Below are 16,381 nucleotides of genomic sequence, written 5' to 3' on the forward strand. Positions count from 1 at the left end.
TCATCGTATGGTCTTCAGACTTGTCTTGGATCATTGTTTTACTGACAGTAGCCGAGTTACTCGCAGTTGATGATCATGTGATATTGCTGTTACCATGTACAATGTTCTCCTGGTTCTGGTCATTTCACTTTGCATCAGTTCATGTAAGTCTTTCTAGGTTTTTCTGAGAGCATCCTTCTTATCCTTTCTTATAGCATAATAGTGTTCTATCACAATCATTTACAACAGCTTGTTCATCCATCTCCCAACTGATGGACATCCCCGCAATTTTCAATTCTTTGCTATCACTAAAAGACTGCCATGACTTTACTGGTCCATGTGCTTCAGGTTATTCCCAAGTTCCTTGCTGGGAATTTCCAATCATGTTGGGGCTTTGCAGAAGAGTTCCTTTTGATAACCAGATTATAGAATGAAGCAACTGCTTTTTTTCCTGTACTTCCCATTTAAGTCATAACTAAGTCTGTTATTTATTGAACGGTAAAGGACTTCAATAGTCAGGACCTTCTTAGGATATCAGAGACTTGCCTCATCTAGTGTGGACTTTACTTTGTTTGGAATTTTTCATATTACCACTAGCCTTCCTAATGTCCATCATGCATTTGAAATAGCCTAGGTCAGGGGTGGGAACCTATGGCCTCGAGGCCACATGTAGCTCTGTAGGTCCTCAAGTGCTGCCCTTTGACTGAATCCAGACTTCACAGAACAAACCCCCTTAATAAAAGGATTTGTTCTGTAAAACTTGGACACAGTCAAATGGCCACACCCAAGCACCTAGAAGGCCACGTGTGGCCTCAAGAACACAGGTTTCTCACCCCTGCCTGAGAGTGTAAGTGCTAGTCAGTCTTAGATGTTTTTGTTTTTGTTAATATGGGTAAAATCCTAGTTGAAAACATATACAAATGTGTGTGTATCTCTATAAACATGTATAATTTCTATATAACAACATACATTTCAAATTCCAACCAGTGTTCTATTTATTTTCAGCGTTGTTCAGTTTAACTAAATTCTGATAAATTTGGCTTGGGCCTTGGAATTTATTATAGTAGAAGTTTACCTTTATTTCTTGTCTTATTTGAAAATTTTTTTTTGGTCTTCTGTAGTGTCCTTCTGAATATGAAATTTACTATTTTATATTATTAAGTATAAATATGATATATTTGTAACAAATATAAATAATATATAATATAGAAATGTATTTATATATAATAATATAAATTATACATGTAAATATGTTTTAAATACATAAAATAAATAATAAATATGATATATTGGTATTATTATATTTATTATTGATATTTATAGGTACTGAAGTATCATTATGCTTCTTAAATAATATTTGTAAACATTTCTAAATCGTTGTGAATTCTTTTCTAGGTCATTGAAAGGATTTCTAGGGCTTCTCTATTTAATTGATATCCAGTTATTTTTAGAGTCTAGGTATTTTTAGAATACCCCAGAATTGTACCAGAACTTGTTTCTCTGGGTATGCAATGCAAAACAGCATTTCTTAATGAGTAAGGTATAGTGACTATTCTTATGAATAATCTATGCAGTTTGTCTCTAGGAGTAATAATTTACTATCTAATTTTATTCATCAGTAGCCTATATTAATTTACACCTTTTATTCTGGTTGATTTGTTTAATAACCTAAGCATACTATTAAGATCTATTTTATCTTGAATTAATTATGCTAGAAAGATTTAGTAAGATTTGTACCCTGGCTCTTGTTAATTTTTATAGTATTCCAGGCTCCTTCTCTTCACATTTGTTTCCTGTGTTACTTCACCTACACAAAATTACTGTTAGGTTTGTTTGCTAGGAATGTTTATTTTCGAAAGGACAAATTTTTTGTTGAGATGATCCTTGGCAAATTCATAACTGTATAAGGAACATCTGGTGAACGTTGTGGAGTGTAATGACAACACTAACTTAAAACACAATGCCACTTATGACAAATCAGAAAACAGTGACATTCTCTGTAGCATGTAGTTGTAGTTTCCAAAATACTTTGGTCAAGATCCTGCTTAAAAGGAGACTGCTGCTCTGGCAAAGGTCTCAGGGTCTGATTTTCATGTGCTTTGAGAGTGAAGGGTCTGGGTGATGTTCATGTGATTTTGAAAGTTACAACCACTGGATTTGGTATGCAACTGGATGGACAACCCCTAGAGCTGGTCTATCAGTACTTATATCTCAGACAGTGACATGGAAACTGAATTTTGATTACAAAATTCCTGGGATTCTTCCTTTTTTGATTTTTTTCATGAGATGATCAGTTGATCTTTCTATTTTTAAAAACTGAATATGGGGAGGGGAGTGATCTGGTTTGTCTCTGAGAAATTTCAGAGTGCTTTTGATGGCCTCTTTCACCATGTTGTACACAAAATAAAAGACAAGAAATCTAGAGAATTGAAGGAATGAATGAAAATGCATCTATTAAGCACTTACTATTTGCAAAACACTGTGACAAGTATTGAGTATACAGAAAAAAAAAGCAAGACAGTCCCTGCATGTAAGGAACTCACATTCTAGTAAGGGGAGACAACATTATAATTGGTTGGTTGGTTGTTGTCCTTCATCTTTGAAGAGGACCGAAATGACATCATCATGATAAAGTGAAATTTCAATGTGTCTGACTGTGGCTGATCAGACCAATATGATCTCTGAATGCTCTACCACAGGTTGGACACAGATAGTCCATGTGAATATTTGGGATGGATATCCCAAATTTGCACATCCTGCATTTACTTTGTGCTGTTTTAATTCTGCTTTGCTCAAAGAGCATAGCACCCTTTCTGATGTGGGCACACCTTGTTGAGTGGTCCTGTGCCAGTGTCTTCCATGTTGTACAATCAAATCCAAAGTTCTTGAGAGAGACCTTGACCTTGTATTGCTTCTGGCCACCACGTGATTGCCTGCTCCATGTGAGTTCTCCATAAAATAGTCTTTTTGGCAAGTGTACGTTTTGCATTCGAACAATGTGGCCAGCCCATCGGAGTTGCACTCTTTGAAGCATAGTTTGAATACTTGGCAGTTCAGCTTGAGCAAGGACTTCAGTGTCTGGTACCTTATCCTGCCAGGTGATCCTCAGAATCTTCCTAAGACAGTTCAAATGGAAGTGATCCAGTTTCTTGGCATGGTGCTGGTAGACTGTCCATGTTTCACAAGCATATAACAATGAGGTCAGCACAGTGGCTCTGTAGACCTTCAATTTGGTAGTCAGTCTAATACCTCTTCTCTCCCAAACTTTTCTTTGGAGCCTCCCCAAAACTGAGCTAGCTAGTAAGGCGAGACAACATTAGAGTATGCTTCAGCTGAAGGACACATGGAAGGGCCCCATAATCCAAAAACAGATGCTCATGTACCTTCTTTAAAGTCTTTTGCATTAACTAAACCATACCCATTTCTAGTGGTAAACTATCCATGCCAAAGACTTTGATGTAAGAACTTTTTTTCTAAGTCATCAGGTGTTGTGGCTAGTAAGGAAGGAGGGGTCATGTAATACCTATAGTAGCTGTCACCAAGGATTACTTCCCTGGATGATAATCATGGTGTCTGTGTTGTGGTTGGTCTCATGGTCTGTAGTACTGCTATTTCTAGGCTTCTGGGGCTAACCTAACCACCAGAGGCATCTGGTTGGTGGTTGATATTATGTCCCGTTTATCCTTAAAAAGCTTTTTTGTACCTGATTTGTTTCCTGTTGTCACTCCCATTTGACACTGAGTTTCTTGGGAGCAGGGACTGTCTCTTACAAACTTTCTTTGGATCCCCAGTTCTTAGCATCTTTCTTGAGAAATAGTTGTTGCTGGTCCTGTGTTCTCAAAGGGGACCAATGACATCATGAGGGTGATTTCTTCATTTGTGAGTGAATTAGATTTAAGTGAAGCAGAGCTGTACAAAGTCAGCCTTTCCTCCTAAGTCATCGAAGTCCAGTGGCAAGACGAAAGTCAGGATGACTGGCAGTGGCCTGGGATGCAGTGGGTATCCTTGGCCATTATAAATTAATGTCTTTTCCAGGTCTCAGTTTGCCTGAGGCAACACCCATTCGATGTCTAAGAGCTAGGTAGGAATTGAGATAAAAGGTGGCCCAATTTACCATCACAAAACTATCAGTCTAGGAGAGGAAAACCCTTAGAGTTAGCAAATTTTAGGTTCTTACTAAGAGTTCATTAATTGACTAACTATAAGACAAATTTGCCTGACCTCAGGGAACTTAGTTTAGGAGGTGAGGTATACATACAGGAAAAGGTAGCCAAGAGAAAAATGTCAACCAAGTGGTACAGACAGCTATAGAAGATTGGAGGAGGAGTCATCACTAGAAGTTGGTTTGGTTTAGGAAAGCTTTGGTATTCTTATTTTTCAAGGAAAGCTTCCTGAATCTCCTTCTGTTTGAATGATGTAATTATGTTCATCCTAAATTTTTGAAGAGGATCATGACATCAGAGAAGTGATGACATGACTTTGTTTTGAGTGAGGGAGGGCTGTGCAAGGTCACCAGTCTCACTTTCTCATCCTGAGCCATCTGGCTTCAGTGATCAGATAGATATTCATCAGGATGACTGGAGATAGCCCAGGATGAAATGGGAGACCTTGGCCTTTTAGGCTAAGGCCTTTCTAGGTACTCACTTAAAGTGAGGTAATGCCCATTCAATGAATAGACCTCTTTAAAAGGTAGTCAGGGGGATGACCCCTTTAATAGAAAAAGAAAATAAATAGATAAATCCTTCTATTTGAATGACATAATTGAGAGAGCCTGGTAAGCAAGATTAGGGAGGGCATTTCATATTTAGGAAGAGAACTTCACTCAAGAGAAAAATCTTTACATAATGGTATCTTGTTTGGGCTTGAGGTAGAGAGAGAAAGCTCATGCTGACAGGGAGCTTTCCTAGATAAAATTTATTCATGTTAAAGTAAAGAAAGTTGGGAGAAAATGTGGCAGCCTGTGATGCCTGTTTTCTTTTTGTCCTAAACCAAAACATGCCACAGTATATGTGAGTTTGATCCAGAAGCTGGATAGCTCTGCTAGACTGACCTCCGTGGCACCAGAGTATTTTGGTTAAGACAACAGCCCATCAGTAAGAATTTATTAAGCACCCACCATGTTCCAGGCATTGTGCTGAGTGCTGGAGACATTAACACAAAGAAAAAATAAAGGTAATCTTTGCTCTCAGGGAGAGTGCATTCTGATGGGGGAAGACACTACATAAAAGGGAAACTGAAAGGAGGGGTAAATTGAGGGAAACTGGGGAGGAGAGGAGGAACTTGTGTAGGGTCATGGTGGTATAGTCCAGAGAATGAGGGGTGACTGGGTTAGGCCCTCTTCAAAATGGAGGAAAAAATTTAACATTGGGGGAAGGGATCCATGGGATGGAAGTGAAGGCAGCAGAGGCATGGTGATAAAGCCCAGAAAATGAGGAGGGTGGGTCTGGAACTTTGCTCAAAATGGATGTTCTCCAAATAATTCACCAATGGGAGAAGGGGCTGAAGAGTTGGAGGGTGGTGGCTGGTCTGTTTTTATATTCAGGAAAGTAAAGGTAGTTGGTGTTCTTTGCAGATGTTCCAATCTAGAGAAGAAACCTTCACCTACAGTAATCATGAGTAAACTAGATAAGAATGGCCCAGGGATTGGTGTAATTCCTTTTGGAAATCCCAAGGGATTTGTAAGATTATAGATTTTTACTTGAAAGGCACTTCAGAGGTCATGTAGTCTAAACTCTCATTTTATAGAAGAAGAAACTGGAGCTTACAGAGGCTGACAAGATGACACAGGTATTAAGAGGCAGAGCCAGAATTCTAACTCAAGTCCTTTAACTCCAGATGCAACATTCTCTCCAATGCACCTTGCTTTCTTTATCAGGATGGGCTTCAAACCCACTTCTCCTCTGACTCTAAGCCCGAGAGGATCTTTCAGTTATACTGTGATGCCTGTCTTCTTCATTTAAATCCTGTGTAGGACATTCTTCATAACAAGTATGGTGACATGGAGAACAACATAGCACCATTTATAATAGAGATTTATAAAACCCTTAGAGGATGGTATTTGGACACTGGATATCTGAAGACTGTGTCAGTGAGATATAAGCTTTGGCTTATTCTACCTCACTGGAAAAGCTTTCAGACCCAAGCAGTAGACTGGGGTTTATCTGATATTCTTATCTCTGGGTCCCTCTTACCTCAGTGAGAAAGAACTTGGTTTGAGGAGAATGTCTTACTTCATCTTTATATATATTGGCTTAAAAGGCCCTGAGTAAAGGATATAGTAAAAAGAAGGGAAAGATAATACAGCTTGGGTAGTTGAGCAATGATTTGTATGTGTCTGTGTGAGGGGCTGTTCCAAAGGGGAAGTTTATCCCCCTTACTTCCCTATCCCTTTACATGTGACTTCAAGAAACTACAGCACGCATAGTAGCCAGGTGCAGGTAAAACCTTTTCCTCAGATGGGCTAGACCAGATTGAGGGAAACCAACTGGCCTCAAACCCATTGATGAGCTAGGGAAACGTCTACCTCACATGAAGCATGTGAAGGCTTTCCCCAGCAGAATGGGCTGATGAGAACAATTTGTTCCGATGACCATGAAGGTGACTAAAGTGGGCTCTGTGGAATGCTTAGACCTTGGTCAGACATTGAAGACCCTAAGGACATCTATTCCTCCGAGGCTGTTGCCAGTCATCCTGCCTTTTGTTTTGTCATTGGACTTGGATGGCTCAGGAAGAGAGAGCGAGGCTGACACCTGGTGCAACTCTGCCTCACTTAAATACATTTCACAAGCAAGCCAAGACGTCATTAGGAGGTCATTAGTCCTCTTCAAAAATGAAGGATGAACAACATGTAGGGGTGCATACACATATACAAACGCATGCACAATTTTCTTGGAAGAAAACACTAGGGAAGTTGTTGGTGCCAAAGACTTTAGTAACTTTATTTCATTTTCACAGTGACCCAAGACATATTTTTCTTTTTTTAGAAAAGGTTTTGGTTGTTTAAAAAATGGACCACTGCTTTGTAAGCCAATGATTGTGTATGTTACCAAGCAGGTTGTCTTCCAGAATTTTGTAAGTTGGTTCTTTGGAACTGAACACACGCTCCCATTGAAGCAACAAACAGTGGCAGAGTCCCCAGGTTTGTCTCTTTCATCTATCATGGCCATGGGACTTAAGTCCAACCCCTTCATTTTAGAAATGGGAAAACATGGAGTCAGAAAGGTGACAGGTTTGTCCGGTGTCACACAGGTCACAAGCAGAAGAGGCAGGATTTGAATCCAAGGTCTACTGACTTTAAAATAAGTGTTTTTCCCCCCTACTGCATCACACTGATTTCCACTTATAGCTGGTATTAACTAGTTTCTGCTCAATAGAGTTCATATTGGTTAAATAAACAACCCCACTCATACAACTGCTAATTCTATTTTCCGTTTAAAAAAAAACTCTGGAATCAATATTTCAGCCTTTTTCAAGAGTTGGAAGGGCAGAAAGGGGTTTCACTGTATTTATATAATTCTCCTATTCCCCCAACTCCTTTTAATGGTTAGGCGGTGTGTCATGTTCCTGAAGAATTCATTAAAATTAGATACTCCACCAGGTTGGGTAACTTCATGATGAATTTCTTTTTTTTTTTTTCAGGAATGCATAAATGGTTTTATTAATTCACATATTTTCAATTTGTGCTCTGGTTGTAGCATCCTTATTAGAGGAGTAGTGTGTTTTAAATAGCTCGTCTTTTGCTTCTGCCCCACCCTTCATCTGACCTGCTGCTTTATAGATATTCTCATATCTATATCACATTGTTGTGATTGCCAAAGGGACAAAAGGATAACTAATTTTATAAAGAAAGATTTACTGGTTCATATAGGTTGGCATGATTTTTTGTTTCCATTTGTGGAACTGCTGGGAAAAGTTAGGTGAGATGGGCTTATGATTAGTCAAAAGCCTGGTGAGTCTGCTTTAGGAAAGTTTTCCCAAGAACGTACTTCCCTCACAGAACAGTGACCATATTGGGTAATGACAGAGGGCAACAACTGCTTCTGATTTCTGCATCTTACAGTTTGGTAGGGGAGGTGAACCTGAAATGAAATGTGTTTGCTTAGATTACAAATAAGCTGTCCAAAGGTTTTAAGCCTTCAATTTAGCTTCTCCAGTGGCTGGCAGCTTGAAAGTACAGTAACACAATACATATTTTGAAGCAGGTAAAGTTTGTCTGGAAACATTGTTTAACAAAACACAATGTATATCTTTTACAAAAAGTCTGATGACTAGATATTGACACTTTGGGCTCTTTAGCTAGGATATTTACCGTTTAGTAAAACTTAGAAATGAAAGGTTATGAATAGTTTCAGTGTGTGTGTGTACGCGCGTGCGCACACACATACTTGCCAATAGGGTTGGTGGTACTTATAATTATTCTTTCTTTCCTTTTGCCTTGTCCTTTGCTCAAGAATAAAATGTACTTTTGTTTTTAGCCCTTGCTGGGAATTTTCATGTATTAATGTTAGATCGGTTGCTCACCATATGAATACTACTGAGTAGAAACAGTTTTGAATAAGTTGAGACTATAATAGTCCCAGTATGTTCTCCTGGAACAAAAGGGGATTATGGGTTCCTTCGTATAAGTATAGCACTATGGAAACAGTTACTATAATTAGTATTAGTATGATACTAGTATTAAGGACTAAGTTTTACTTTTCTCTTCCTCAAAATGCTTCGCACAATAAGTTGTGCATACGGACACCTTTCTCTGCTCAGTACTGCCCTCTTTCTTCCCATTCAAATACTCTCCTGTTGAAATGCAAACCTGGAGGCACGCTTGCCTGTCCATGACTTACAAAATCTGATCTTTTTAGACTTTGATTCTCACTTCATACTAGTAGCGAATTGCAGTGTATGAAGGATAGGGGCAATCAGGCCATTGCTAATTATTTATAATCAATAGCATACTTCATTTTATTGTATTTTTTACCTCATAGAACTTGGAATAGAACAGTGGTTTGCGTAGAGTAGATACTTATCAAATATTTTAATTTGTCAAAGGCTGGTGTAGAAGAAATTGCTGTATTAAGTGAAAAGATCGACTATGCACCTTGTATCTGAGGTGTCTTTTCATCGAGGTTTTATGATTTCTTCGTGTACAAAAACAAAGAGATCCAAGCACCTTTCCCAGTGTGTGTCTGCTCTCAGCGTTCATTAACTGCTTGTGGATTGACTGAGGCAGGCAAAGGAATGGACTAGACGCTGCCTTGTTTCCTTTCAGTTCTGTGATTCTTTAATAACCAAATGGGAAAGTAGTGAGGCATAGTGGAAGAAATACTGAATCTAGAGCCAGAGATCGTCTGTTTTTGTTTATTTAGTCGTCTTACTCTCCATGACCCTATTTGGAATTTACTTGGTGAAGATCCTGGAGTGGTGTGCCATTTCCTTCTCCAGTTCATTTTACAGATGAGGAAACTGAGGCAAGCAGGATTTAAGTGACTTGCCCAGGGTCACACAGCTAGGAAGTATCTGGGGCTGGATTTGAATTTAGGAAGATGAATCTTCTTGACTGCAAACTCAGTGCTCTATCTATTGTGCCACCTAGTTATCTTGTGCCCCCAGGCTCTGGATTCAGATTTCAACTCTGCATAAAGTTATATGAAGGATCAATAAACGTTCTTTGGGAGACATTTACTAATATTGGAATCTACATTATCTTGTTGATACTGAGAATCATAGAGAATCTGAGTTTGATTTCTTATTTTGCCACTTATCTCCTGTGTGACATTAGAAAAGTTTCTTAACCTTAAAGGGGACTATTTCAAGTATTAGATCTGTGGTCCTATGAACTTAAGTAACTGTTTACCATAACTGTCAATTATAAGGGTTAGTATAATTTTTCTTACAGGTCATTCTGGAAAGTAATTCAAGGAATTAGGACAATGAGAATTTTGTGTACTTGTGAATACTTGAATTTAAGAAAAATTTATATCCACTAAAACAGATGTAGCATGAAATTTCATGAAAAGTATTTCTGAATCATGGGATCTTAGAACTAAAAAGGATGTTAAAAATCTTAGCTAATTTTGCAAATGAAGCAACTGAGTGTCAGAGAATTTAAATAACTTGCTTAAAGTCAAACAGCTAATTAGTCGCAGATAATGTTTTTGTTTCTTAGGACTCAGGAATCATTTTACTAATTGGATTAACAAAATATCACATTTATAATTTTTTTGGATTAAAGAAACAAAGTAAAATATTCTGTCCACTAATAAATTGTTATTTCTTTGCAGTTTTCAGGCTGTCACCGTATAGATAAGTAACTAAAATAACTTATCAAGAACTTATTATGTGTCTTTTGTGTTTTTTTTAAATAGGGGCAGACCTATTACCAGTCATTCCAAGTTTTAGAATACGGTAAGTGTTGATCAATTTTACTTTAAAAATAAAAAATGCTAATTTCTTCAGAAATAAAGGTAACAGATGTAATCATGTTATATTGTGTATTATGTTTATGTATAGTGTATATAAATGTTGTGTATTATTTTGTTCTTATTTCACATAAAAATCCATAAATTTCAAATATAAGTAGGATATATCTTATTTTGGGAAACACACATATATGCATGTATTTTTTAATAATATATTTTAAAGAATATTCACTCAAAATAAACATTATGGTGTTTATTCATCCAATAAGCATTTTTCTAAGTACCCTAGCCTCAAGGAGCTTACTTTAATTGGAAAAAACACCATTAACACAGTTAAGACAAAATTTATAACCAAGTAAACATAAATAAATTTTGGGAGGAACATTTCATTGTCCTTTTCTTGCCTTTCTGAGTAATGAAATGTAACAAAGAGAAAGTATAAACAGTTTGATAGAAACAGTGTCTAGTAATTTAGATGACCCAGAGGCATCTCAAGTTCAGAATGTCTAAAATGAGCTCATTATCTGTCCCACCGAAATCACCTCTCTTGCCAACACAGCTATTTCTGTGGATGGCGCTATGACTTCTTCCAGTCTTCTGTTTCATAACTTTGATGTGATTACTCACTTGCCTTCATTCCATCTATCCAATACGTTGCAATCTTGCCAATGTCACCTCCACTCTCATTTGCAACATAATTTGATACTCTCATGAATATCTCTCATTTGACTTGTTTTCTCTGCTCACAAGTCTCACTGTCTTAGTTCAGGGCTCTAAATTATTGATTTCTCTGCTTTAAAGTCTCTTCTTTAGTAAAGTCCATCCTTCACACCAGGTGATTTTCTTCAAGTGAAGATCTGACCACATCACTACCCTACTCAGTAAACTCTCCCGTGGTGCCCTATTGCCTCTAGGATAAAATATAATCTTTTTTTGTTAGTTTTTTAAAAGATTTTTATAACCCTGCTGAAACCTGTCTTTCCAACTTTATTATGTACATTGCTTTCTCTCTCTTGCTTTCTGAGATTTAAACAAACCTACCTTCTCTGTGTTCTTCATGCATGCCACTCCATCTACCACCCCAGTGCCTTTGCCTTGGTCATTCCTTACTAGACTGAATTCCTTCCTTACCTCTGTCTCAGAGAATCTTTCTCTTTATTCTAGATTCTGTTCCTCCATGCAGCCTTTACTGATCTCCCCAATTGCTAGTGTTGTCCCCCCACAAATATTTTGTGTTTACCTATTGTAAACTCCCTTTGAGAGTAAGGATTATTTCATTCTTTTATTGGTATACGTACCACCTTGCACATAGCAGATGTATCATAAACACTCATTAATTGATTGTAATAGAAAGGGGCCATCCAGGTACTGGGGCCCTGGGGATTAGGTGTGACATCACCCAGACACACTCAGTTTGACTTAGCTGAATCTTTTTCCTTTGGTTGCTGCAAAGACAGTGATGCAAGGGAGCAGATGTGGGGGGAGGAAAGGTGAATTTAATTGTTATATTGGTGGTGGAAGGGGTCAGGAATGGGGTAATGGTGGGATGGAAAGAGAAAATTTTGGTCGGTATCTTTTGCGATTATTTTTTATTCAAACAATAGAAATTGTGGAAAGGGAGGTCTTTTGTATCATTCTTTGGGGCCTTGAGCATTCTACATTCTCATGACTATTTATATGGCAACTCCAAGTCCCAGAATGGGAATTGGCAATCTTTCAAAAGAAATGCTTCCCCCTTTCTATTCTATTCTATTATTATTGGGTGAAGCTGGGGAGTGGTAGGCAAGGCTGGAATGCTGATGTGGGCTAGAGGTAAGGTCAAAGAAGTCAAGTTCTCTTTACTGGTTTGTAACTCAAGAGTGCTAGATCTTCTAACCCATTAAAAAAAATTAATTCATTTTTAGTTTTCAACACTCACTTCCACAAGTTTTAAGTTTTCTCCCCCTCCCTTTCCCCTCCTTCCGTAAGATGGCATGCAATATGATATGGCTCTACACATACATTTCTATTAAACACATTTTCACATCAGTCATGTTGCACAGAAGAATTATAACAAATGGGAGAGACCATGAGAAAGAAACAAAACAAAAAAAGAAAATAGTGTGTTTCGCTCTGCATTTCAACTCCATAGTTCTTTCTCTGAATGTGGATGGCATTTACTGTCATGAGTCCTTTGGAATTGTTTTAGGTCCTTGCATAAATATTCTAACTCTTGAGGCTTCAGAGAAACTTGATAGTGATGAGGAATAGGGCATGATGACAGCTGGCCCCCATGTTTGGATTGTCAGGTGTTCTGACCCCTTGCATATATAACATTAACACATATTACAGCATGGAGCTCCTTCTGGGCAGGAGCTGCTTCATTTTTATCTTGTATTGCCACTATTTAATACAGTGCTTGGCAAATAGTAAGTGCTTAATAAATGCGGTGAGACACCCTACCTCACAAGAGATAAGGCAAGTCTTCTTCATTTTTCTACTTCCTTATCAGGGGTATGCTACTTTAGTACTAAGATTTCTGGTAGACTCTAGTGCTTCCTGGCTTGTCTAGGAAGCAAAAATCAGAGAAAAAATAATTCATCTCCGTGGATGGGAAAGCAACTTGGTAAAAACATAAAGTGAAATTCTTAATGCACAGCTAAGCCTTTAAATCAGGTGACATAATTTGAAAAGTCTTAAAGTCTAATGATTTTAAATTGATTAAAGAATTTTGTTGTTTGGAGAGAAAATAAAGTACTTTATAAAGGCTTAAACATTTGATTACTAACATTAATTTTGAATGAATGTGTGAAAAGACATTTATGAAACACTTATGGTATGCCAGACACTGTGCTATGTAAAGATGTAAGTACAAAAGAGAAACAATTCCTCCTCCCAAAAAGCTTGTATTTTATCAGAGGAAGACAGCACAAAGACGGTACTTGTTCATTTGGTTCCAGCGGGCAGAACTAGGAACAGTGTCAGTTGCAAAGAGTTAAAATAGGCTTGGGGTAAGGAAAGAGTTTATAACAGTTAGAGTCATCTCAAAGTGAATTGGGCTGCTTCTTTGGGAGGTCATGGGCTCTCTTTCACCGGACAGTGGCTTTTAGGCAAATTCTGGGTACTACTTATTGTTTCTTTTATTGTGACAATTCTTTTAAAAATACATATTATTATTTCCAGTGTTAAGGCATTGATATTTCTATCTTGTTGAGCTAAAGTGGACTCACTTTCCAAATAGCAAAAATATATTCTCTTTGTCTTTCTCTCTCTCTGTCTCTCTGTCTCTCTCTCTCTCTCTCTCTTCCCTGTACCCATTAAAAAAACACAACAAAACTCTTGTAACTATTATGCATAATCAAGCAAAGAAAATTCCCTCATTAGACATTTCCTAAAAAATGTGTCTTATTCACCCCCAGACCATCATCTTTCTATCAGATGATTCATCATCATGCTTCATTATCAGTCCTTTGGGATCATGTTTGACCATTGCATTGATCAAATATCTTTAAAAGCTATTATTTATAATGAAATCTATGGAGTTTTAATAATTTAGGCTTATATTTCTTTTTCAGTGTTACCCAAATTTGAAGTTACTCTCCAGACGCCTTTATATCATTCTTTGAATTATAAAAGTTTAAATGGCACTGTCATTGCAAAGTAAGTATTATTTTGCTGTCCTCTTTCTCTGTCTCTGTCTCTCCTTAGTAGTTTTGGATTTTAGCTATGATATTTCTGGGTCTTTTCAATTCTTTCTGGTTCTGACAGAATTCTAATAGAATCTGGACAGTTTCATTTTGTGATATTTTTGAAATATTGCATCCAGGTTTTTTTTTTTATGGTTTTGGAAGACTTTAATGATTTTTAAGTATATTTCTTGGACTTTGTTTTCCAGATCAGTTGTTCTTTATGGATACTTTATCTGTTCTTCTAAATGATCGGTCTTTTGCCTTTGTTTTGGTATTTCTTGTTTTGTTTTCTTTATCCTAGTTTTCAGGGCATGGATAGGGTTTTCTGCCTTTTGTTCTATGTTTATTTCCATTTCCCCCCCAAAGTCTCAGATGTCAGTTTTTATCTTTTGCTTCATTTCTCCTAGCTACTCTTGGAGTCCTATGCCCAAGTCATTATTTTCTCCTCATTTTCATTTTTATTTATTTAATATTTTATTTTTTCCCTAGTTACATGGAAAAATAATTTTTAACATTTGTTTTTAAAACTCTGAGTTCCAAATCCTCTCCCTTCCTCCCTTCCCACCCCATTTTGAGAAGACAAGCAATTCAATATAGGTTATACATGTGTAGTCATGCAAAACATATCCATAATAGTCATGTTGTGAAAGAAAACATAGGCCAAAATATTCAAGAAAAATAAAGAAAGTTAAAAAAGGATGCTTCAATTTGTATTTAGACACCATGAGTTCTTTCTCTGGGGATGGATAGCATTTTTCATCCTAAGTCTCTCAGAGTTGTCCAAGGTATTATTTTCTTTGCAGCCCTTCTTGTGATTGCTATGAAGTTAGTTTTTTTCTAGTTTTACCTCTTGGACTTTTTTTAAACCGATAGTATTTCTTCATTGTGTTTGTTGAGAGTTTTCTTTTTTTTAATGTATATTTTCAGCCTCTGTTCCTGCTCTAGAATGTTGTGCCAGAGTCAGGCCCTGGCTTCTTCTTCTATACTCTCAGATGGGGAGGCAGATCCTGTTTGGTTCTGTATGTGGTTCCTGCTTCAGTGCTGGATGGAGTATCTGGGACTCTGCCTCCCTTTGCCACAGTCCCTGACTTCTGCTTCTATCTCCTAGTGGTCCAGTTCAGGTGTTGGCCTTGGCCTTGTCTTTGGCTCCTTTTCTTTCTGTATCTTCCAACTGAAAGCTACCTCTGTCCCTTGCTTTGGCTCTCATAGGTCCCAATTGGCTGTTGGAAGATTATGCTATTATGAACCTTCCTGCAAGTGATCTTGTATGGGTCCGCAGGGTGTGAGCTGGCCCCATCTCCTGCTTTGACTCAAAGAGGAGTATTGACTTTAGGGTCCTTAAAAGACTTCCAAAGCTCATTCCTGTCTTGGCACTGTCTCCTGCTATGGCTCTGAATGCCCAAGGTGTGTACTGTCTGACCCTGTCTCTTGGTATGGTGACCTTTTGGAGATGACTATCTTTCTAAGTCACCTGCTGCTCTGACTTGCTGAGGCTGAGATCCTACTGATTTTAAGTGCCATTTACAGGAGCTTATGCTGATGATTATCCTTTGTGACATGTCTCTGAATGTCTATAGGTTTCTGGCTCTCTTTTTTTGCATTACAAGAATAGGAGTTTGAGGGTATTTCTCTTTTTTCTTCTCAAATATTGTTCCATAGGGGGCCTGTTTAGATTTTTGCTGGGGTGTTTATAAGAGAGTTGGACTCCTTTAGGATCCTTCATGTTGTCATCTCGTTTCTCTTAATTCTTAATATTGTTTCTTATGGCACAGTAATATTCTGTTACTTCCAGGCACCATATTGTAAAAAATCTATTTCTCATCCAACAGGCATTTATTTTAGTATCTCCCATTGGATTGTAAGTTCCTTGAAAGCAGGGATTATCTTTGCCTCTTTTTGTATCTCCAGCTCTTTGCACAGTGCCTGGCACAGAGGTGTTTAATAAATTGTTATTGATGGATTGATTTTTCAGTTCTTAATGACTACAAAAATTGCTGCTACAAATATTTTGATGCAAATTGGACCTTTCTTTCTATTTTGGTCCCCTTGTTGTATATGCTTAGCAGTGAAATCTCTGAAGTAAAGAATGTGGAAATTTTACTCGTTGCTTTAACATTATTCCAAATTATTTTCCACAATGATTGGATCAGTTCATAGTTCTACTAACAACCTATTTGTATTGCTGTGTTCTACAACTCATCTAGTGAATTTTTTAAATCTTTGCCCATTTTCTGAGTGTGAGATAAAACCTTAGAGTTGTTTTGAAATGCATTTCTCATTATTGACTGGAAAATTTTTTCATACTTTTTAATAGTTTGCTGT

General features: G+C 37.4%; 1 protein-coding gene across 2 annotated transcripts in view; it reads left to right on the forward strand.

Moving 5' to 3' along the window:
- Positions 1-16,381, forward strand: part of CD109 (CD109 molecule) — a 173,936-nt gene that overhangs the window by 66,677 nt on the left and 90,878 nt on the right. For both annotated transcript variants that reach the window (XM_072642620.1, XM_072642621.1), the window contains exons 6-7: positions 10,338-10,377; positions 13,946-14,030. In XM_072642620.1, the coding sequence (XP_072498721.1) occupies positions 10,338-10,377; positions 13,946-14,030 (125 nt within the window). The remainder of the gene's footprint in view (positions 1-10,337; positions 10,378-13,945; positions 14,031-16,381) is intronic.

Source organism: Notamacropus eugenii, chromosome 2 (assembly GCF_028372415.1).
Source record: "Notamacropus eugenii isolate mMacEug1 chromosome 2, mMacEug1.pri_v2, whole genome shotgun sequence".
In the NCBI taxonomy this organism is placed as follows: domain Eukaryota; kingdom Metazoa; phylum Chordata; class Mammalia; order Diprotodontia; family Macropodidae; genus Notamacropus; species Notamacropus eugenii.